The 23,752-nt window shown below is 47.8% G+C and overlaps 1 protein-coding gene across 3 annotated transcripts; it reads left to right on the top strand.

Moving 5' to 3' along the window:
* Positions 1-3,635: 3,635 nt before the first annotated feature.
* On the top strand, positions 3,636-18,770 carry LOC102446167 (cytochrome P450 2J2-like). 3 transcript variants are annotated; one of them, XM_075936096.2, is made up of 10 exons: positions 3,637-3,895; positions 4,559-4,655; positions 6,751-6,913; positions 8,256-8,405; positions 9,510-9,670; positions 11,266-11,442; positions 12,029-12,164; positions 13,277-13,464; positions 16,092-16,230; positions 18,212-18,770. In XM_075936096.2, the coding sequence occupies exons 1-10, from the start codon at positions 3,864-3,866 to the stop codon at positions 18,385-18,387; spliced, it is 1,419 nt and encodes a 472-aa protein (XP_075792211.2). In that variant the 5' UTR covers positions 3,637-3,863; the 3' UTR covers positions 18,388-18,770. The 3 variants fall into 3 exon arrangements, 2 of the variants coding, with proteins under 2 accessions (XP_075792211.2, XP_075792210.2); XR_016350241.1 differs by lacking the exons at positions 4,559-4,655; positions 18,212-18,770 and adding an exon at positions 15,700-15,921 and having other exon boundaries at positions 3,636-3,895; positions 16,092-16,231; XM_075936095.2 differs by lacking the exon at positions 4,559-4,655 and having other exon boundaries at positions 3,641-3,895; positions 18,212-18,769.
* The last annotated feature ends 4,982 nt before the right edge of the window (positions 18,771-23,752 follow it).

The raw sequence follows: 23,752 nt of genomic DNA, 5'->3' as shown, positions 1-23,752 counted from the left end.
AATAGATTAAGCGGGATCTCACTCACACCTCCATATGCTGGACTATCCGTGTTCAGGGGGATGTCAGCCCACATGTGGGGGAGCCAGCTCCTTCTCGTGGCCTTCCCACTCCCGACATAGGGGACAGACAGCAGGAGCCAGCAGCCCAGTGTGCAAAAGAGGCCGGCTTCTGCTTCCCTTGGTGGGGGGGCTGTTCCTAACCCCTTCCAGTTAACCAGTTATCCATTTACCTCCCTACTTAGTTCAAGGAAATATAATCAATATTATTTGAGAAGCAGTTTCCCTTCAATTCTTTCTTTCATTCTTTCCCCCTCCCTCCATTTCTTGTGACCGTGCAGGCATGCCTGTGCCTTCCAATGTTTTCTCTCAGAAGATTGCTCTACTTCCTGAAATAGGAGCAGCCTTCTGTGAATGGTGGTTTATGAATCCTGCCATTTTCACTAGTTCCCGCCCTCTTGTTGCCTTTCAAATACCTGCAGAAAACCAAGGAGTCAGCGAAATTGCACTCGTGTACAGAACATTTTTCTTCCCGGTCAAGTTGCATTGTGGTTTTCCAATTGATTCGGCTTAAAAAAATTACTCAGTTTGACCCAATATTGCCTGTTTTACCCCCCTCCCCAGGAAAAAGATTTAAAGGGCTACGCTCCCTAAATACCAAAGGGGTTACAATAGCATTGGAAATAGTGTATATGGTCAATTATTTGATAATTATAGGGACTGAGTGGGTAGGCTCCATATTTTCTTAAACCTCAGCCAGTGGGAGGAACATCTGAATTTTGGAACAGTAGGTTCTGGGGTCTATCCAGGCCCAGGCCTATGCACACAAAATATGCAGCTGCCTAGAGCACTACGAAATTTGAGGCACCAAATTGCCCCAAATTCTGTGGTGCCCCTCCAGGCAGCTGCATGCTGCATTTTGGCTGCATGGCCGGTCCCATCCCTCAGCCAGCCCCCTGCTGGCTGCACCCAGCTCTCACTCCCTGAGTCCTGGCGAGCCTCTGGGCTGGCGAAGCAGCCAGCAGCTGTGCTCCCCCATCTGAAGTACCGTCCAGACAGGAAGGACACTGTCCAGCCCACTCTGGCTTAGCTGCCACCTGGCTCCTGATTGAGGAAGCCATTTCCAAGGCCTGGGAACCCTCTTCCTGCCAGCGCAGGTTCCGATGTCTCTGGTAAGTGCCCCCCCTTGTCCATTCTCCTGCCCCAGGGGGAGCAAGTGTGCCCCAAAGTAGAGCCGCACCCCAGTGGCTCAGCTACCTGTAAGAATTATTCTGGAGCTGGGAACTTTGCTGAGGGTGTGGGCTGCAGGCTGATGCCAGTTGCTGTCTCATGTAGAGAGAAGAGGTGCTGAGCTTCTCACTCTTTTGGGCCTGCCTCAGATAAGTGGCTGCTTGGGGAGGGGAGAAAAGAGGAGCAGACAGATGCACAGGTGCCCCTGTTCCTCCTGAGTCCTCCAGCCTGACGGCTCGTGCTGCTCTCCTCGGAAAAGCCTCCTTGTCCTTAGCTGTGACAGCTGTAACACCCTACCCAGCAATGGGGTAACTTATGGCCTCAGAGGTCACACAGAGCCCACCAGAACATTTCAACACAGTCTCCGAATGGCTCTTTCATTTGCATTTTGTCATCACATTTGCCTTATTTGAGTTAATTTACACAAGTGTATCCAGAAGGACCATGGACGTTCTTGTACCAGACAGCCCCAGGGTCAGGAACCCAGTGCCAGGAGGGCTGGCAGCTGACAGAAGCATGGCTGGGGCTGGCATCTTGGCAGCCAGGAGTGGCGGGAGGTCTGCCTTAGCAACCCCCCTGCACCACTGACCAAGAGCCGGTCCATGTAAGCCCTCATGCCCTAGCCCTGATACCCCCAAAGCAAGAGCCTCCTCCCACACCTCAACACTCTCATCCTCAGTCCCTCTGTGAAGCCCACACTTTAGTCCAGGGTTGGGCAAGATGCATCTCACAGGCAGCTTCCATCCCGCCACGTCACCAGATCAGGCTCGCAGATCATTCTGCAGGGACCCTCAGTCACACGGCAGCTGCTGTTTTAAGCGGAGGACTGCTCTGTGTTAGGGATGTTACATTGAGATTATTTGGCTATTTGAATAGTCTATGCAATTTGCATTGACTATTCAGTTAGTGACTAAGGGTCTTGCCACCTTTGAAGTGTAGTAACAGACCAAAGGCTCTTGCTACACTTCAATGGCTAAAGTGCTTCGTGGAACATGGGGCCAGCTGGGTACTTAACCAGTCCCTCACTGACGCTGTGGTTCCCACGGCATTTCAAAGCAGCAGCCCCAAAGGGAGCCCAGAATCAGCAGGGGAGTACCCAGCTGACCCTGGGCTCCACGCAGTGCTGTCACTTTGAAACGCCGCAAGCAGCCCGGGACCAGCCAGGGATTTGGGCTCCACATTGTGTTTGAAAGCAGCAGACCCCGGGTTCCATGCGACGCTGCCGCTTTGAAGCTTCCCCTCCTCTTTCCCTCCCCCTGGCTGCCTCTTAATGATAGAGGCAGCAAGGGGCGGGGGAAGCAACTGGTCAATTAGTTGAGTAGTTGTTCACATCCCTACTCCATGTGGCTCTGTCTTCTGGAGGGAGGAGGAAGCTTCATGAGGTTGCCCCACCCCCAGCCCAATCCTCAGCTTCTATAAATTGGGAACAACCAGCCAAAAGGAGTTGAGAGATTGGCCGAGGGGATGGGGTAAGCAGAAACCTCTCTCCTCTCTTGGGGCTGGGAGTCACATGGAGGGAGCTTCCTGCAGTTTCAAGTGGTCTGGGGCTGCATCAGGCAGGGAGCCCAGCCTGCCTTGGGGGTGCTGCAGGGCTGCTGGCCAGCAGACACGTAGGTAAGTGCCTCCCAGCCAAACCTCCTCAGGGACCCCTGAGCCTCCTGCACCTCAACTCTCAGTCCCAAGTCACCATTCAAACCCTCTGCACCTCCCTGCCCCAGGTCACAACTCCCTCACAGACCATATCCCCTCCTATACCTCTTCCCCAGGCCAGATTCTCTCCCGCATCCAGACTCCCTCCCTGACCCTACACACCAATCCCCCAACCCAGGTCACAACCCCTCTTCATCCAAACTCCCTCTCAGATCTCACACTGTCTCCTGCACCCCAGTCCCTTACTCTATGTGCCCTTCTGCACCCAACCTCATCCTACACCCCCACGGATAAATGAAGCCCATGTCCACTATGCAACATCTAGAAGTGTCCCCCGCAAAAAGTGATGCCCACTCCTGTATTAGAGAATGGGGGAGATGAGAACGGTGTTTTCAAAACATACGGTAAGAAGATCTTTTGCATTCCTGACTACTAGATTTGTAGACAATCTGGTTCTACTAGATATTTTTCACGATAAAGAAAGGGGCAGGAGAGACTCTGTAAATGGTTTTTTTGAAACAGCTGGGTGAAAATGAGAAATGAGAACTAAGGAGGAAAAATCTGACAGATCTTTGCTGATGAGTTTAAGGAACCACAATGGGGGGGCCTAGCAGAGTTTCTGGGTTAAGACTCTGGCATGGGAAGCTCTTGTGTATCTGTTTCAAGTTGTTTTCATCTGGCTTCTAACCTTTGTCCTCCTTTGGCACCAGCAGCAGGAGGGTGGGGCTGTGCCCGCTGCAACCGGGTTTCCCTCTGCCCCTGTCACACTTCCCTCTTTCAGCTGCAGGTGCACAGCTGGCTAAGGAAGATGTCGCTGCAGGCTGCCCCTGGGTTACTGTGGCTCTGGCAGATTGTGCCCTTTCAGACACTGGCCGTCTTCTTGGGCCTGTTCCTGCTGATTTCTGATTTAATGAAAAAGAGACGACCGAGGAATTTCCCTCCAGGACCTTTGCCCCTGCCCTTCCTGGGCAACCTACTCCACCTGGATGCCAAACGGCCTCATATCGCCATTGAGAAGGTAAGTGGGGGAGGGGAGCAAGCACAGGGAGTGCTGTCTGCAAGAGTGGTGGAGACATGGCCGGCCAGAGCCATTTTGGCGCTCCAGGCCCAGGCACGCGGATCCGCCAGAGGGCGCACAGCGCATGCGCGGGCCCACCCCCCTAGGGAACACAGACCCGCCCCAGGACGCACGGTGCATGCGCAGGCCTTCCCCCGGTGCGCACGGCGCATGCCCTGCCCGGCCCAGCCGCTGGCGCGCAGCCCAGGGCCCACCCCTGGGGTGCATGGTGCATGCGCTGCTCAGCGCGGACCCCCCACCACTGCTGGTGAGCAGTGCCTAGCCGTGCAGGGCCCCACGGCCATGGGGGGAAGGGCGCTGCTGGCTGGTGCCGTGGGGATGGGCGGGGGGGGCAGCTTTGTGGGAGCCGGGTGTACGGCATCTGATGGCAGCTATAAGGGACGACGCATGCCCCTTACAGCTGCCATTAGGCGCCCTCATCGTTTAGCGCTCAGGGCAGCTATCTGGCTTGCCCACCCCTCAGCTGCGCCTGAGGAATGTTTGGCACAGCTCATGGCAGCAGCTTTCTGCACTGCCAGGGCCTCAGGGTTCTCCTGGTGCCGCACTAGCCCTTGTCCTAAATAAGAGCCCATTCTAACTGTTCTGAATTGCACCAACTCCTAGCTGTCCCGTGTGCAGTTCCAGACACCTGCTATCCAGGATCACCAGAGCACGGGGACACCTCTGGTCATGCTCCTTTTCCCTCTGTCGTTTGCAGAAGGTGAGGATCCCAGTTGTGGATTCCTTTCCATGGGTGGGTATTTAACGAATCACGTACTCCTTAGAATTTTTATCAACCACGTGATTAATCGACGGGGGAAGGCGTTTAGTCCTGGCTTGCACCAGGTCCGGGAGCTAATCCCACTCAGCAGCTCTGCAGTTGATTTGTAGTAAGAGCCGGGTGGGCTTCTATACATTTAAACAGCAGAGCAGCAGCAGGGTTTGCTCCTGGTGCCAGTGTGAGCCGGGACTGAGCTGTGCATGCTGGATCCAGCAGTCTCAGCCTGGTGGGTGTCCCAGTGGGGAGCTCGGAAGCCCAATGGACAGGGGCTGCTGCCAGATCAACCTCTTCCCACAGCCAGCCCTGGCCTCTGAGGATAGCAGCTGCTTCATAGCACCAGAACCTGTCTGTGGGGGATCCCAGAGGGACAGGGGCTCCTTCCCGACCAGCCTCTACCTGTGTCAAGCCTGATTCCACCACGGGCAGAGCCTGCTTCGCAGAAGCCTCCCTTTTCCTCTCCCTCTCCTCCGTCCCCTGCGCTTCTGCCTCTGATAGACGGAGTGGGGAGCGGGAAGGCAATACAGTGGAGACGGTGCTGAGTGGAGCTGGCTTTAAAGCCTGTTTGCCCAGCACCAGCTCCTGTACCTTCCCCCATCCCCATTTGTTGCCTATTGCAAGGGTGGGGGTAATGCGAGTAGCTGACTACCCAACAAGCCCAGGCTTTTCAGATAATTGACTAGACAACTACTCGCTTACATCCCTACTTTCCACATGGAAATCCTCAGAAGTTAGGACCTTCCAGGCATATGTCTGCTTTCTGCTCAGTTTCAATTAGACTTGTTGAGCTTATGAATTCAGGCCTGCTTACATGTGGGTGGCAGTGTCTGAGGGAGTGCACAGTGCCCCGTGGTTAGAAGCCAGCCAGTGGGGAGTTGTGACTATACAGGAGGCTTGCACTGTGTGCAGGAGGTTGGGCAGTTTAATGAGCAGGCCCGTAAACATTTGTCAGGTGAGAAGAGACTCATAAAAAGTAACCAAGTATTGGGTAGACTGAGACTTGGAAGGGATCCGTGTACGGTAGGAGGTTGGTGCTCATCAGGATTGGAGGAGCTCACAAGGAACTAGATGGGGCAGGAGCTTGCAAGAATGACAAGGAGTCTTCAGTGACAATGCAAAACAGCTTGTAGGAATTTACTTACACGGCTTTGAATGAGTTTCCCAACAATTAAGAGTTAGTAAAAACTTGTAAGGCACATGGGGAGTTGGGCCAGAGGTGGAACCTCCCTGGTAAGTGAGGAAGGATGTGATTGAGAGGGAGGTAATCAGATATACAAAGTAAATTATGAAGCCTAAAAGAGTTTAGAACATTATTTGTGAGTGTCATCTCCTTTCAAGGACTAGAATGAGTTCCCTTCACATAAACTCTGTGGAAGTCTGAAATTAGTTTTGTGCAGTTTTCAACCACACCCTCTGAGTGCCCCAGGGAGCTAAGTAGTGTATTCTGAGGTGGGTGTTGGCTTCTGATGGAACTGGAGGGTGTTTTGTTTAAACCAATATGTTTGAGTGTTTTCACTACATAGAAACAAAGTATCTGCAGTCTATAATGCAACCAGTCAGGAACATGTCTGCTCTGCTTACCACAGAGGAGGCCAATTGCCAACAGCAATTATTTATAAAAAAAACTCTTAAAAACAATGAATAGTCTAGCAGCTTTAAGAGAAAACGTAGATAATATCATGAGCTTTTGTGGACACAGCCCACTTCTTCAGATGACACATTATTATTATGTATTTAGTTAGTTATTATAATTTTATTCACCAGTAGGCCTGTTTCATTTTGACATCTCTTAGGAAAAGGCACAGGGCAGACTTAGATATGCTTGTTTTACTGTTGTCTCATTCCCCTGCCAATTTCTATGAATCATTCCCCTGTTCTATCCTGTTGTGAGCTCTCAGGTGCTGGCTTTAGAATCAGTGCTTGAACAGCCAGGCCCTTCCTTGCTATTGTAATACAAATTAGTAGGAGTAGCACTATAGTTTGTTCCGGGTATCATACTAAATAAACATGAATTAATGCACATGCTCTAATTTTCCAGCTTGCTGAAAAATATGGCAACATTTTCAGCATGCAGTTGGGTAACCTGAAATTTGTGATTGTAAATGGATTCCAGCTGGTGAAGGAAGTGCTTGTCCATCAGGGCGATGACTTTCTTGATCGCCCAGAAATGCCTCTTATCCATGAATTCTGCAAGACATTTGGTGAGTTTTTATTTCCAACATTTCTCACGTACCGTTTCTGAAAATGAAGGCCCTGATCCTGCAAATGGGTTACACTTTATGTGTATGAACTGAAGTCTGTGCTACAGTGTCTATCACATGTTTGATATGCCAGTCTCTCTTTTGGGGTTAGGGTTAGGCTGCGTTATAGCCTCTACTTGCCTCTTTAGGGTTGCCCCCAGTCTCGGGGCTGCAAGGCCCTGTTGCCTAAGTCAGTGATGCGATGCCTGCAATAAGGGCAGCCAGAGTCAATCATATGGACCCCTGCCATCAGGACAGTGCAGCATAGAGGCCAGAGTCAATAGTGTTACTAAGCAAGGCCACAAGTTTTGAGGTGACGGGGTGGGAATCATGCCTGCCCTCTCCACCAGATTCTGAACCCAAGGCAGGTTTTCTACCAAACCTCACTAAGCTTGTCTCTAGTTCATCACCACCAAGTTTCCCTGGTTACCTTCTACCCAACTCTTTGCAGTTCACTATTTCTGGGTCTCCACAGTAACTCCCTTCTCTGTGGCATCTCAAGTCTCTGTGTAGGGGTCCATCTCCGGCTGTCTAGGCTCCACATCCTGCACTGAGGGCAGTTCTCCCACAGGAGTCAAGAGGACACCTCCTTCCTCATCAGCCCAGACTGCGCTGTTCTGCTGCCTTTTACATCCTCTCTCCAGCTGGAGAATACCCAGTGGAGCTGAGGGGGTGTGGCCTCCTCAGCCAAGAGAGAAAGGTTAACCCCTGCTATACCAGTGCAGGATTGATACACCCCATCCCACTGCCTGACAACTAGAGAAATCGATTGGATTTAGACACCTAAAAATTTTTGCAAATCTGGGCCTTAATAACTTGACTCGATTTGGCAAATATTACACAGGTTCTCATGTCTCTTTGACCTCTCATGTTCACATGCCAACTGCCATAGCCCTGGTGGCAGCAACAGCAGATGGTGGCATATAGAATGAAATTCCATCCTGCATGGTCCCTTGAAAATTTCCCTTCGCCAGGAGTCAGCATCTGAACGATTAGGCTTCTGAAATCTCTCAAAATTACATCTCCAAACTTATTCGCTGTCAGCATTGCAGCCTACTTTCTTCAACCTCAGCTCTATACACTTTCTGTAAAAGTGTAGCTTCTGCATGTCGGACATGACCCCACTTTTAGAGAGCCCAGGCATTCTAATATACTAATGATGAGCATGGGGAACAGAACAGAAGAGAACAGAACAGAAGAGAATATCTTGTGGAAAAATAACCAGGCCTCAATTAAACTTGAAAAGGGAGAGAATTAAGGTAATGACCATTACAATACACTAGTTGTCATTTTTTCACCCCAGGATTAGTACTCTCCAATGGACATAACTGGAAACAACAAAGAAGATTTGCTTTATCAACTCTAAGAAACTTTGGCCTGGGGAAGAGGAGCTTAGAAGAACGCATACAGGAGGAGAACAGATACCTCACAGAGGCATTTGAGGAAGAAAAAGGTGAGAATGAGAGAGAATGACACACTAAGTGTTCTATCACAAATTGTAGCCACGAATGTGAAATAACTGAGATTTGCCTGAAATATGAAATTAAACCTAGAATTTTTCTAGCGCTCATTTAAGATGAGGGATTTGGTTTAGCCCATTAGACACACATGCACCTTGCTGTCATCCAGATCTGTATACAGATTTAAAAGTTTGGTGGTTTTTGGATTTCATGTTTTTATATCTGTCAGTAATGACACAGAGGGTATGTGTAGACTACCCGCCACAGTCAATGAAGAGGGTATTTAAATATCCCGGCTTCATTAAAATGAAAATGGCCATCGCGCTGTGCTGGCTCAGCTGATCGTCGGCACAGCGCGTGAGTCAAGACGTAGATTGGTCAACAAGGGAAGCTTTTGTCAACCGCTCCCTTATGCCTCATGAAATGAGGTTTATAGGAGTTGTCGAAAAAGGCTTCCTTTGTCGACCGATCCGTGTCTTGACTCATGTGCTGTGCCACCGATCAGCTTAGCCGACAAAGCGCAACGGCCATTTTTATTTTAATGAAGCCGAGGATATTTAAATCCCGGCTTCATTGAATATGTCGGGTAGCCTAATTTACATGCCTCTGGTGACAGAGGCATGTAGTCTAGACATACCCTAACTCCTGAGCTGTCAGCTTCTCTTCAGCCTCCAGGTAGCCACCCAGATTTGCAAACTGTCTCACAAAAGGGTTCATTGCCAAGATTAATGACAAGAGAGAGAAAGTGGTTCATAATAACACATGTGTAGCATTTCCCTACGCTATAACAAAGGCAGAGACCTGTGTGGAAATGTACAACTGTCTCTGTGCAGAGAAAAAAATGACTTGAGCTGGCAGTTCTGCTGCATGCAGGAAAAGGCAGCTCATTCCAACTACGTGTTTAACAGTTTTGTCAATACTCATGTGACAATGCAGCAAACATTGCTGAAGGGATGTGTCTGAGTGTGTGCAAGGGAGTGTGATAGATGCACATGTTGATAATGGATTTTGGACACATCAAATAGTTTATGCCTGTCAACAATTTTCTTCCCCTTTTCTATAAAAGCCAGAAGAATTTCTCCCTTTTTCTCTTCCAGGGCAACCTTTTGACCCTCATTTTAAAATTAACAATGCTGTATCCAACATTATCTGTTCCATCACATTCGGGGACCGGTTTGAATATCATGACAGTCAGTTCCAGAAGTTACTGCGGTTACTTGATGAGAATTTGTGTCTCCAGGGAAGTATTTGGAGCCAGGTAGATCTCATTTGATTTTGCCTTTAAGCACATGAACTCAATGGCCACACCTTCAGTAATTTCAGTATCACAGAGTCCTATTGGTCCCAGATTAACCATGACATTATCCTGGCTAGGGCATCCATGCTGTCCTATTCCCCAACAAATCTCTCTTCACCTCAGTTCCCCCTCTAGCTATTCTCTTCCACCCTGCCCCCCTGAAGGTAATCCTGCCAGATCCTCTAGCCGGCATTTTCAGTACCAGTGTCCCCTCCCCCCATGCACATAGTGCGATGTCTAATGGGGATGAAGACCCAGTGGACTGTTTTATTGCGCATCAGGGAGTTGTGCCTTGGAAGAAAGGAAGGCAAAAAGGTCACAAACCCTCACTGTTCCCAAGCAATGCCCTTCCTGGTTGTCTCCCAGTGCCTTGGACTCTGCTCAGGGGAGAGATATCTTAAAGATTTGTGTGGCGCCATTGATTAGCTTGCGGCAGTGGGGGTGGCAGGGTGTCTTCATGCAACAGGCCAGATGGGAGATGACCCTGGAGGAACAGTCAACCTGCCATCAAAATCAGGGACTCACCCAGCCAGGAGCTCCTTCAGGTAGCACCATTTGCAGGGACAAAGCACCGTGTTTCATAATGATGCAGGATCACTGAGATAGACGAAAAACCCAGCTTTCCAGGGACACGTTACCCAAATGAGGTTGGTCCTTTCTCCTCTTGGTGCCTCTCAGTTCAGCACCGCACAGTGGTGGGGGGAGACATAACCTGCCAAGACAACAGCAATCATGTTGAGAGGCAAAGCACAGTGCCTGTGTCCATCTGCTCGTGGTGCTGGGCCTGGGCAGTTTCCCATGTGTTTTACCAGCCCTTCAATACCAAAGTCCAACCTCTGATAAAAATTGCGGTAACGTCAATAGTATCAACATCATGTGTCGGCATGTGAGGCCAGGTTCTGGGGTAATGAACTTTTTGTATTTTTCCTGGCATTTTAATCAGCAAATCATTAACAAGTTGGTCTCCTCCCTTCTGAAGTGTCTACTATCGCATAGCCTCAGGCAATACAGCACATGATCCGGTGGGGGAGGGGTGGGCAAGATATGTCCTGGGGCTGCTTCCAGCCCACTCAGCCATGGGACCCAGCGTGCGGACCCCCCTGCCGGGATGCTCAGTCACACAGCAGTTGCTATTTGACGTGCAGAACTATTTCTTGTGGCTCTCTGCTCTGAAGGAAGGGGGAGGTTTTGTGTGGTCTCCCCACCTCTGCCCAATCGTCACCTTCCATTGGGAGGAAACAACTAGTCAATAGAAAAGAGAGAGAATTGCCTGGACAATGGGGGCTGCACAACCCTCTCTCCTCTTCTGGAGCTGAGAGCCACATGGAGGGAGTAGCCTGCAGTTTTAAGTGAACTGAAATGAAGATGTGAAATGTATAGCATGCTGGGCTGCTGATATCCCCTGAGGGCTCTGAGCACATCCATAATGAAATTATGTATTAGGGAGGTTTACTAAATGTGGTCTCTCCAGTTGAATATAGGGAGGTACATGAAATCATAAAATGGATTTCTCTAAAGAGGCAAAATCACATTGAGTTCTGTTTGTATGTCAAAAGCTGTACAACACCTTCCCCACCCTAATGAAGCGGATCCCAGGACCCCATCACACCATTTTCAAAAACTGGGAGAAACTGAAGTGTTTTGTGAGGGAAATTATTGCAAAGCACAAAGAGGACTGGAATCCCTCAGAAACCAGAGACTTCATTGACTCTTATCTGAAGGAAATGGCAAAGGTAAGAGACCAGAGAACAAAGCAAACTGGAACAATCCACTTCTTTATTTTAAAAATTATTAGTAGAACTACAGCGACAGAGATCTCCAACGGAGTTGTATGAGCATCTGACCCTCCATTAGTGAACAGTTAGAAATCTCAGGGGCTGATTCTGCAGAGCCTTTAAGCCCCTACTTTGCCTTAAGCAGGGAAGAGTAGGCTCACTGAAGTCAGCAGGCCTACTCTCATGCTCGAGTGCTTTGCTGAAGTAGGGCCTAAAAACGTGAGGGTTTGTCTCTGTTCTATGGGCCAGACCAAAAGGCCAGTTAAAGTGCCTGAGACTATTTCAGCCACACCAGCAGGCCTTGTGCTAAGAGCTAAACTCAGCTCAAACTTTTCATTCTCAAAAATTATTCCCGAAGCACAGTGTTTCTATCTAATGGTGCTGTCCTGTGAGGGGCTGTGTTTGCTCAAATCTCTCTGAAGGCAGTGGAAATTAAGGGCACCCAGCAGTTTGCATACCCGAGCCTGGCATGATGTTTACATGTCTTTGTATAATACTAATAAATATTGTTTTAATACCTTCCACTTTATGTCTTTGTTCTAAGGTGGATGCTGACCCTAATTTCCATGAAGAAAATCTCTTATTTTCCACACTAGATCTTTTTTTTGCTGGAACTGAAACAACATCTACAACCATCCGCTGGGCTCTGCTGTACATGGCCACAAATCCAGAGATTCAAAGTAAATGGACATGGATTATTTCTTAATATCTCTTGAATTTCTGCCCTTAACCCTTGCCGCATCAAGTTTTTCAGAGAATTCGGAATATTGTTTTATTAACAGTCTGTACAAAGGTGCTTTATTCCCACAGTTGCCATTTCCCTGCATTCAGAAAACCTTTCCTGCTTTTCCTTTTTTCTCCCCATTAGTTACACCTCCAGCAACTGGCACAGGGCTAAGGGGTGGAAACCATAGGTGTAACAACCTTTGTGGCTAATGCATAGGACTGGGATTCAAGACTCCCAAATCCTAGTCCAGGTTCTGCCTCAGACTTTCTGTGTGACACTGGGTGCATCATTTAACTCTTTCAGGCTCAGCTGTCCCTTAGGTCAGCCCAGTAATTGACTTTGCTCTTTTGTATTGATAATGCCTTTACATTTGATTTTGAGAAGAGGAGTAAATAAATGCTTCTTGCATTCTGTGTGGGTATTAAAGGAGGTTTTCCTATTATGATTCAGTTACACTTAAAAATGCTTCTCATCTCCCTCACATTGCATTAGTCTCTGCCTAATCAGCTACAGTTTTCTTATGTATGGCTGTGTCTACATTGGCACCCTTTTCCGGAAAAGGGATGCTAATGAGACACTTTGGAATTGCAAATGCCGCGGGGGATTTTAATATCCCCCGCGGCATTTGCATGAATATGGCTGCCGCTTTTTTCCGACTCGGGGTTTTGCCGGAGAAAAGCGCCAGTCTAGATGGGATCTTGCGGAAAGTAAACCTTTTTCCGGAAGATCCCTTATTCCTACTTTCAAGGGTTTATTTTCTGCAAGATCCCGTCTAGAGTGGCGCTTTTCTCCAGCAAAACCCTGAGCCGGAAAAAAGCGGCAGCCATTTGCAATTCCGAAGTGTCTCATTAGCATCCCTTTTCCGGAAAAGGGTGCCAATGTAGGCATAGCCTATTTGTATATTTAGAGCTACATTGCTCACTGATACTCTTTTCAAAGCGTAAATAGAGTGTTCTTAGGAATACCTTAAATCTATGAACTCTGAACCCTGCCCAGTTTAAGCCTGTTGTTCCATGAACATATTGTTTGTTTTCATACCCATGATGACCTCTGCTCTTTTCCTAGAGAGAGTGCAAGGAGAGATTGACACAGTGATTGGCCAGTCTCGACAGCCCGCCCTAGGGGACAGAGACAACATGCCGTACACCAATGCAGTTATTCACGAAGTGCAAAGGATAAGCAACATCGTGCCTTTAAATGTGCCAAGAATGGCAACAAGGGACAAAACACTGGATGGATACCAACTGCCAAAAGTAAGCTGGAAAGAAATGTATCTTTCATTTCTCATCTTGATTTAAGAACTTAAAAGAGATGAGCCCAACCCAGTGTCACAGACAGATACACCTTTGCCCGGAGGAAGATTCAGTTCCAAATCTGTACATATTTTGGAAAGCAACAAAGATACAGAGCAGCACTTTAAAATATTGGGCTATAATTCCAAAACCAAAAGCTTGATACCCACATTCCCAAGCTTTGAGACCATTGAAATCCCTATCAGAATTTTGCAATCTTCATAAAACATCAGGTAAGTGATTTATATTAACTGCATGAAACCCTAGTAAAGAGACTAGGAATTAGGTCCAGCACAAGATCACCACTGTGGCTGTTCCTCAAGAAAGGTCAGTCAGGCTCTTGGGCCCAGAAACTTAAATGTATTTGAGCACCTAAGTGTTCTGGAAACTAGTGGGATTTACATGCCTAAATGCCTTAGGGTATGACTACACTACCACCCTAGTTCAAACTAGGGTGGTTAATGTAGGCAACCGGAGTTGCAAATGAAGCCCGGGATTTGAATTTCCCGGGCTTCATTTGCATGTTGCCGGGCGCCGCCATTTTTAAATGTCCTCTAGTTCGGACTCCGTGCCCGCGGCTTCACGAGGCACGAAGTAGGTAGTTCGGATTAGGCTTGCTATTCCGAACTACCATTACTCCTCGTGGAGTTCGTGCCGTGTGTAGCCGCGGGCACGGAGTCCGAACAAGCGGACATTTAAAAATGGCGGCGCCCGGCAACAAGCAAATGAAGCCCGGGAAATTCAAATCCCGGGCTTCATTTGCAACTCCGGTTGCCTACTTTAATCACCCTAGTTCAAACTAGGGTGGTAGTGTAGACATACCCTTGGAGAGTCTGGGCCTTGGTGTTTGGAGATGGGAGGGGGTGATTTGTATTTAAAGGTGGGGAATATCTTATCTTCAGCAGCTTCAGAATTCTGAATTTCTTTCGTTTCAAGCCTCAGCATTTCTGACTCCACCTCGCCATGATGCTGAGCCACAATTTCTCCCCATGGAAGGGAGCAGGCTGGAATTTCTAACTCAGTTCCCAGCATTTGTTTAGCAGAGGGTCTCCTCAGATCCTAACCTTTGGGCACATTCTTCTTCTTCAGCTTGTAGACTGATGCTCAGAAAAATTGGGACACACCCAAGCTCAAGGGAATTCCGTAGTGGAGCCAGGCAGAGAAACATTCTACCAGTCGGTGGGTGGCAGGAAACCATTGCTTGTGGCGAGCTTCCATTCTCCGACACAAACCCCTCATTAATACAACTTAAAGGAAATGTGTACACAATAACAGGAGGAAAGTGCATTGTATAGTCCATATACAGTAAAACTCTGATAGTCCAGCCTCCAACTGTTCGGCACTCCCGATACTCCGGCATCAAAATGCCAAGCGCTCCTGACCAGCTAATTAAAAAGACTGCCACTCAGCACACGTTCTGGCTGTAACCAGATGGAGCATAAGGTTGGGAGTGGGGGGAGTGGGATCGTGTTACAACATGGAGAAGAGCAAAGGGGAAACGTGACAGGAAGGGGAGGAGGAGGAGGATCAGGTTACAGCACGGAGGAGAGAGACGTGAAGAGGAAAGGGGAGGGGAAAGGGAGGGAGATTGAGTCCTGGACAGCTGTTAAGCCATGCAGCTGTACCGGACCTCCTGATTTTCTGGGAAATCTGATAATCCTGCACCACTTAGGTCAAAAAGGTGGCAGATTATCGGAAGTCTACTGAAGTTTTTTTCCTACTGGGATTGTTAAAGTGACATGCACATAAAGTAAGGGCACATGAAGTGAGATGCACATGCTGATTGCACACAACGTTGACCGAGAGCCGTATGCTGTCTCTGCATCCCATCAGAATACCACTATGGATGCTCTGGCACACCCCACAAACTCTACGTAAACCAGTGCAGTTAGCAAAACTACCCTATCCCAGGAGACCATATTGGTTACAACAACATTGCAGCCCACTGAGATGAAGGAGGCCCTCTCATGTGGCACACTAACCAGCATAGGTTGCCCATTGCTGTTCTATGCACAAAAACGTCATGTAAGCCCAACTACATTCATGAAAATTTAGCTCTTAAAAAAGAAAGATGGGTGGGTGGGTTTTGCTCCTCTTTGAATCTTTATGGTGTATAAAGAATGCCTGAGAGTATTTAACCTTTTTGGATTGGTGTTTATATAAAAAATTGAATCCTGCCTACCCTGTTTTTCCTAGGAAATGCATGAGAACTTGCAGGTTTATAGTATTGCACCTACGAAGGAAATGCTTAAAAATGCTTAAAAACAGTTGGAAGAAATACTCTCTTTTGTCAAAGATTAACACTCCTCTCTTTCCTTCAAATCTGTGATGTCTGCCATTCTGTTCATTCTGGCTCCTCCAGAAATACTAACAGCAAAACCAGAGAAAATCAAATTTGAGATTTGAAATAAATATAAGGTAAAGAACCGGCTGGAAAATTATCTTTTAAAAAATCCTGTTGTCTCTTCTCTGTATATCATAAAAGATTAAAAAGAAACAACATGGCGCCTCCTTTTTCACCTCTTTATAGGTCACAATTAAAAATGGAATCAGGGAAGCGATAAATTCCTTTTGTTCTCTTTTTTTAGGGTACTGTTTTGGTTCCCAATTTGACATCAGTGCTGTTTGACAAGAATGAGTGGGAAACCCCTCACACTTTTAATCCTAAGCATTTTCTGGACGATGGTCGATTCAAGAAGAGAGAAACTTTCCTCCCATTCTCTGCAGGTGAGATGTGTCTGACACTCCCCATTAGTATTATAGTACCAAGTCTTGGGCCTTCTCCTTTTTCACATTAGGCAAAAACCCACAGGCTGTGTCTACACTGGCCGCTTGAATTTCCGCAAAAGCACTGACCATCTCATGTAAGATAGTCAGTGCTTTTGCGGAAATAGTATGCTGCTCCCGTTCCGGCAAAAGTCTTTTTCTGAAAAACTGTTGCGCAAAAGGGCCAATTCAGACAGCATAGAGTTGTTTTCCGCAAAAAAGCCCCGATCGCGAAAATGGCATCTAGATTGGCCATGGACGCTTTTCCGCAAAAAGTGCTTTTCCTGCCAATCTAGACGCGCTTTTCCGAAAATGCTTTTAACGGAAAACTTTTCCATTAAATGCATTTCCGGAAAATCATGCCAGTCTAGACATAGCCATAGTGTTTATTAGTGGCAGAGTCTCAATGGAAAATGGAAAGCGCAGAAATGAAACTCATGAGAAGTGTTCATGTCCCTGTCCAGTTTGCACAGTTTTTTCATTGGTAGAAGGCATGTCATTCTTGAACAAGAGCTCCTTCCTAAAGCAGGGCTAGACACAACAACGGCAACAAAGGGAAAATATTGTAGACGTAACCAAAAGTGGGTGGAAAGAGGAATTTGCCTACCTCACTTGTTAGGAACGTCAGAGTGAGGTTAGGAGGTGCCTTCCTCATCTTTCACTGTTCCTTTTCACTTATTGGAAGAGGCAGTATGGGAAATAAAACATGAGGAAGATGATACAATGTTGGAGATCCCTGAAACGCCCTCCTAAAAAACAACGAACCATCAGAATATTTTACTATAGGATGTGATGGAGTCTCCATCACTTTCATTCATTAAGGACCTGATCGCACACTGTTAAGTCAATAGGAACTTTAACATTAACTTCTTTGAGCACAAGAACAGGTTCTAAATCAAACCTGGAGAATTTCAAAATGCTGTGCTCTATGATTATCACAAATTGCTGCTCATGATGTAGCAATCCCTGGGTGTCATTTTAACACTACTGGAGTATCAACCCCTAAACCCAGTTTGATTTAGGATACAAACTTTACAGCTAGCCCATTTTTCTCTAATGGCATAAATTTGACTCTGTCAGTATAGCCCCACATCTTTTGGGGGAAGTTCAGCTTTAAAGCCAAACTTTGCAGATCAGACTTCTCTCTGATTATTTCTTGTACAAAAGTCTTGCCAGCTAAGATACATCTACATAGCAACATTATTTTAAAATAAGTAGCGTTATTTCAAGAAAACTTAGGCCACATCTAAGTGCAGTATATCTATAAACTAAGAGTCAAGGCCTCCCATTTAGGCATAATGCTGGCTAGACCTGCCTGTGTTCAGCGGTCCCTGTGTTATGTCATTGAGAAGCTAGGTCAGGGACAGTTTACACCTGACCTGTGTTATTTTAACTTTTCGATCAAGAAATAATACAGCAGTGTGTGGTGGATGTGGTAGGGAAGTAAGACATCAGCTAGACACAGAAATCATAGTTTTCTATCAGTTAGGTATGTGATTTTAAAAAATCAATATAAATTAAAACATCACACCTTTTCTAGTGTGGATGCAGTTAAGGCAAGGCGAATCTGTTATACAGAAATAAGGTAGTAGTGTAGTGGCATAGTTAAACTGTGTAGATCGCGCCTTCAATAGCCATGCAGAGATGCGGTTGATCTTCCAAGAGTTATCAAACATCATTGTTTCTATTATGAGAAGGAATTACTGAAGTACTGCCGTAATGAATGCAAATATTACCATCCACAGTTATAAATGAAGGAAACTTTAGTACTAAATACAGCAAATGGTGAATCAGAAAGGGGGTGGAACTGATGACAAAACCATCTCTTCTTCCCCACAGTTCTGAAATTGCTGCCATGGAAAATTAACACCTCATTTGTTATGAGACCTAAACTGTTCTGACAAGGACCTTTGGCTGATGTGCACAACTGTTTTCTTTTCAGGAAAGCGGGGTTGCCTTGGCGAGCAGCTGGCTAGAACAGAGCTGTTCCTGTTCTTCACCATCCTCCTTCAGAAATTCACATTCCAAGCTCCAAAGGACGTAAAGCTAAGCCTTGAGTTCAGAATGGGAGCTACTCTCTCCCCGAAGCCATACCAGATCTGTGCGCTGTCTCGGTAGGGAGAGTCAGAGCAATTTTGTCATTGGCCCATTTCTCAAAATAATTAGTCTTTACCCTGCTTGTGTATAGGGCTGCATCTACAATATCAGCCATTGGACCATTTGGGAACCTGATATTGGAAGGGACTATAGCAGTTAGGATACATCCTACCATGCTGGCAGTTAGTCTTGATGTCCCTCCCAAAGCATGCTGTGTATGCAAACTCAGAACAGCCTTTTCATTCCTACTGCCCTGTGAATCTGCAAACCTGGGTTTTAAAAAAGGTAAATGTATTTCATGAATGCCTTCAAAAGGAACATGTTTCATTTGCAGTTTTTCATGACACAACAGCTTTGTTCAATTAATTTCGCTTCTGTGGAAACGACAAAGTTTTTTCTCACTTTTTAAACAGGGTTAGGAGAATTTAAAGGAGAAAGCAGGATTTTTCCTACCAGACCTCGTGCAAGCCAGGATTGAGCAGTCCCAGCTCACGCCGAATCCCAGATCACTGCTCCTTTGCCTTTTAAACGTAGTAAGAGCCTCCCAGCACTTTGTACATTTAGAAGGCAGAACTGCAACGGGGTACGACCAGGACCCAGCACAACCAGGACCTGAGGAGTCCCAGGACTTCCTGGGTCCCAGACCGCTGCACCTCTGCCTCTCCAGCCCCACACAACACTCACTGAACACAAAAAGCACGTTGCACTTCTCCACTCTCCTAGCTAGGTATTCAGCAGTGTAATCCACATCGCCTGGCTCCCAAATCTTTGCCTACATGAAAAGAACATTTATTCTGCACTTCGTATGTGAGATGCTAAGTTCTAGGGATATAAAGCTCTGGTAAAACAGTTAATAGATTAAGCGGAATCTCACTCACACCTCCATATGCTGGGCTTTCCTTGTTGGCCCTGCCCCCATGTTCAGGGGGATGTCAGCCCACGTGTAGGGGAGCCATCTCCTTCTCCTGGCCTTCCCACTCCCGACTTAGGGGACAGACAGCAGGAGCCGGCAGCCCAGTGTGCAAAAGAGGCCGGCTTCTGCTTCCCCTGGTGGAGGGGCTGTTCCTAACCCCTTCCAGTTAACCAGTTATCCATTCACCTCCCTACTTAGTTCAAGGAAATATAATCAATATTATTTGAGAAGCAGTTTCCTTTCAATTCTTTCTTTCATTCTTTCCCCCTCCCTCCATTTCTTGTGAGCATGCAGGCATGCCTGTGCCTTCCAATGTTTTCTCAGAATATTGCTCTATGTAAGGGGACTGTTAGCCCCTTACTAAAACTCTGTGGGAGTTTTCGGTTTGGTAGCTCTCAGTATCAAAAGGGGAAGGATCCATGAGACTGACAGACCCCAGAGACAATGGAAAGCAGCCAACACTCCAGCTCAGCCTGATTGACAGGTTGAACAGGCCAGTGAGGAAAGTGAGAGGCCAGGCCCCGTCCTCCCTGTGAGCTGGGATTGTTCTGGGTCTCTCTGAGCAAGGAGAGAAAGCTGAGAGGAGCAAGCTGTGTGATGAGGTAGTCCTGCAGCAACAGAGCCAGGCACACACAGCCTAAGGAGTGCAAGCTGTGCTGAGGGGCAGTTTTGCAGCAGCAGAGCCAGGCACACACAGCCCAAGGAGCGCAGATCCTGTGTTGAGCAGCAGACTGGCAGTGCTCAGAGAGCCAAAAGGGACAGAGAAGCAATGCAAGGAGCTGGAGACTGGCAAAGCAGCACAGCCTGCAGCTGGGTGTGGTGAGCAGCTGGGACCAGCAAAGTGAGGGGAGAGGCTCTGGGCAGGGAGATATCATCAGCCAAGAGGCCCAGCAGGCCAGACTGGGAGAGGGTTAGGGTGTGTGGTCACTGTCAGAGCAAGTGTGTCCAGCCTGCAGCCCCCCTGCAGCACATCCAGGGCCTCTAAGGGGCCTCTAAGGAAGAGACTGTGAACTGTCCTTACACTCTGCAGACTGTTGTTTTGATGTCCCTGTGCTACAGAGCAGGGCTGTGTGTTCGCATTTAACCATTCTCATTTTTTCTTATTCTTCTCTCTTTAATCAGTTGATGTTTAATAAATTGTATTTGCTTTGAACCTTATGAAATGATCACTGGGCCAAGAAAGCATGCCATGTAAAGAGAGCACCTCGTGTCCTAACTCCTGCCCCTAGTGACTACAAGGTCGGGGGTTAAGCCCCAGGAAACCTGGGCCCAGCCTTGTTGGGGTTTCGAGGACTCTGCTACTCAGGAGAGTGGAGGCAGAGCCCTCAGGATCAGGGAAGCCGTGGGGTAAAGGAAGTGGGAGCGGGGCCTCAGATCCTTTCGCTGGTCCATTTCACCGGGGTGGTATAGAAGCCAGGAAAGATCCCCACAATAGCGGGACCATTCCCCCGCTTACATCTACTTCCTGAAATAGGAGCAGCTTTCTGTGAGTGGTGGTTTATGAATCCTGCCATTTTCACTAGTTCCCTCCCTCCTGTTCCCTTTCAAATACCTGCAGAAAACCCAAGGAGTCAGCGAAATTGCACTCGTGTACAGAACATTTTTCTTCCCAGTCAAGTTGCATTGTGGTTTTCCAATTGATTCTGCTTAAAAAATTACTCAGTTTGACCCAGTATTGCCTGTTTTATCCCCCTCCCAGGAAAAAGATTTAAAGGGCCATGCTCCCTAAATACCAAAGGGGTTACAATAGCATTGGAAATAGTGTATATGGTCAATTATTTGATAATTATAGGGATTGAGTGGGTAGGCTCCACATTTTCTTAAACCTCAGGCAGTGGGGGGAACATCTGAATTTTGGAAGAGTAGGTTCTGGGGTCTATCCAGACCCAGGCCTATGCACACAAAATATGCAGCTGCCTAGAGCACTACAAAATTTGAGGCACCAAATTGCCCCAAATTCTGTGGTACCCCTCCAGGCAGCTGCATGCTGCATTTTAGCCCGATGGCCGGTCCCATCCCTCAGCCAGCCCCCCACTGGCTGCACCCAGCTGTCACTCACTGAGTCGTGGCGAGCCTCTGGGCTGGCGAAACAGCCAGCAGCTGTGCTCCCCCACCAGAAGTACCCTCCAGAGAGGAAGGACACTCTGGCTTAGCTGCCACCTCGCTCTTGAGGGAGGGGGCCGTTTCTAAGGCCTGGGAACCCTCTTCCTGCCAGCGCAGGTTCCAATGTCTCTGGTAAGTGGCCCCCCCTTGTCCACTCTCCTGCTCCAGGGGGAGCAAGTGGGGATTCACTGCATTGTGCCCCAAAGCGGAGCCGCACCCGAATGGCTCAGCTGCCTGTAAGAACTTTTCTGGAGCTGGGAACTTTGCCGAGGGTGTGGGCTGCAGGCTGATGCCAGTTGCTGCCTCAGGTAGAGAGAAGAGGTGCTGAGCTTGTCACTCTTCTGGGCCTGCCTCAGATAAGTGGCTGCTTGGGGAGGGGAGAAAAGAGGAGCACACAGATTCACAGATGCCCCTGTTCCTCCTTTAGCCTGAAGGCTCGTGCCACTCTCCTCAGAAAAGCCTCCCTGCCCTACTCCCGCCTGCCTGCAGCTCTGGGCCTGCTCTTCACAGCTTCTCCCTCTAGATCCCCCTCTGTGAGATCAGACCCCCTCTCTTCCCCCCCCCAAACACACAGTGGATGTAGGGACAGATGTGGCACAGGGCAGCAAAGGAGATAGGGACAGTCCTCATTCTATCTAGATGATCAGCTGACTTGAATTCAACTTAGCAGTGACAGCTGTAACACCATACCAAGCAATGAGGTCTCATACAGCCCACCAGAACATTTCAAAACAGTCTCCGAATGGCTCTTTCATTAGCATTTTGTCATCACATTTGCCTTATTTGAGTTAGTTTACACAAGTGTATCCAGAAGGACCATGGACGTTCCTGTACCAGACAACCCCAGTGTCAGGAACCCAGTGTCAGGAGGCTGGCAGCTGATGGAAGCATGGCAGGGATCGGCATCCTGCAGCTTGGCAGCCAGGAGTGGCAGGAGGTCTGCCTTAGCAACCCTCCTGCACCACTGACCAAGAGCTGGTCCAAGTAAGCCCTCATTCCCTAGCCCTGATACCCCCAACGCAAGAGCCTCCTTTCGCACCTCAAGATGCTCATCCTCAGTCCCTCTGTGAAGTCCACATTCTAGTCTAGGGGTGGGAAAGATACATCTTGCATGCCGCTTTGTCCCACCAAGCTTATCAGTAAGGGCACCTCCACCTCCAGTGGTAGAAATGTAGCCGTGTTAGTCTGGTGCAGCTGAAACAAAAAACAGGACTGTTTAGTCTGAAAAGGACAAATCAAATTTCAGAACAAAAGGGGGATGGAGGAGAGGAAGGGTGGGGAGGGAAATGTCTGTACCAACCCTGGTACCTTCCCTTGCAACAAACCCCGTTGCCAGCTTTGTCCACATATTCACTCTGCTGATACCATTATTGGACCCAACCAAGTGAGTTATAAGATCAAGAATACATATTTCTGCCCATCCAGAAATATAATTTATGCAATCATGTGCTGAAAGTGTCCGTCCGCTATGTACATTGAATAAACGTCTCAGACACTTTGCCAAAGGATCAATGCCCACAAAACAGATATCAGACAGGATCACAAAGAAAAAACAGTTTCTTGCCATTTCAACCAGAAAGGACATTGTCTCAACGACTTGATTACCTGCATCCTGCTTCAAAGACCTTTTAAGACTTCACTTCAAAGAGAATCCTCTGAACAGTCATTCATGCTTAAATTCGACACTTTACACTCAAATTTGAATAAAGACGCTAATTATCTTACCCATTACAAAAATAACTTCACCAATTATCACCTCTAATATCATTAGCTCACAGACATTTACCTCCTCCTCTTCCTCCCCCCTCCATCCTCCTTCTGTTCTGAAATTTGATTTGTCCTTTTCATATGTGTTCATTTTTTTAATTGTATCCTTTGGTATATATGGTTGTGACAATTTTCTTCCACTATTTGATCTGAGGAAGTGGGTCTGGCCCACGAAAGATCATCACCTAATAAACCATCTTGTTAGTCTTTCAAGTGCTACACAGTCCTGTTTTTTGTTCCACCTATGAAGTGTAGCAACAGCCATAGGGCTTAAGCAGTCCCTTGCTGGATCCTTGCCCCCCACGACATTTCAAAGCGGCAGCGCCGCATGAAGCCTGGAATCAGTGGGTGAGTACCCAGCTGACCCTGGCCTCCACGCAGCGCTGCCAATTTGAAACACTGTATGCAGCCTGGGGCCAGCCGGGGACCCAGGCTGCACGTGCCCTTTGAAAGCAGCAGAACCTGGGCTCCAGGTGGCACTGCCACTTTGAAGCTTCCCCTTCTCTTTCCCACCCCCTGGCTGCCTCTTAATGATAGAGGCAGCAAGGGGTGGGGGAAGCAACTGGTCGTCAGCTCCCATAGCCCAATCGTCAGCTCCCATAG

This window comes from Pelodiscus sinensis, chromosome 9 (genome assembly GCF_052426305.1).
Source record: "Pelodiscus sinensis isolate ZL-2025 chromosome 9, ASM5242630v1, whole genome shotgun sequence".
Classification (NCBI taxonomy): domain Eukaryota; kingdom Metazoa; phylum Chordata; order Testudines; family Trionychidae; genus Pelodiscus; species Pelodiscus sinensis.
Note: the sequence above shows the minus strand (reverse complement) of the source record. Positions and strands in the feature narration are given on the sequence as shown.

Coding starts and splice junctions, on each gene's coding strand:
- LOC102446167 (XM_075936095.2), top strand. CDS start 3,686: ATGTCGCTGCAGGCTGCCCCTGGGTTACTGTGGCTCTGGCAGATTGTG. Junction 6,914..8,255: donor TGAATTCTGCAAGACATTTG/GTGAGTTTTTAT, acceptor TTTTCACCCCAG/GATTAGTACTCTCCAATGGA. Junction 8,406..9,509: donor GGCATTTGAGGAAGAAAAAG/GTGAGAATGAGA, acceptor TTTCTCTTCCAG/GGCAACCTTTTGACCCTCAT.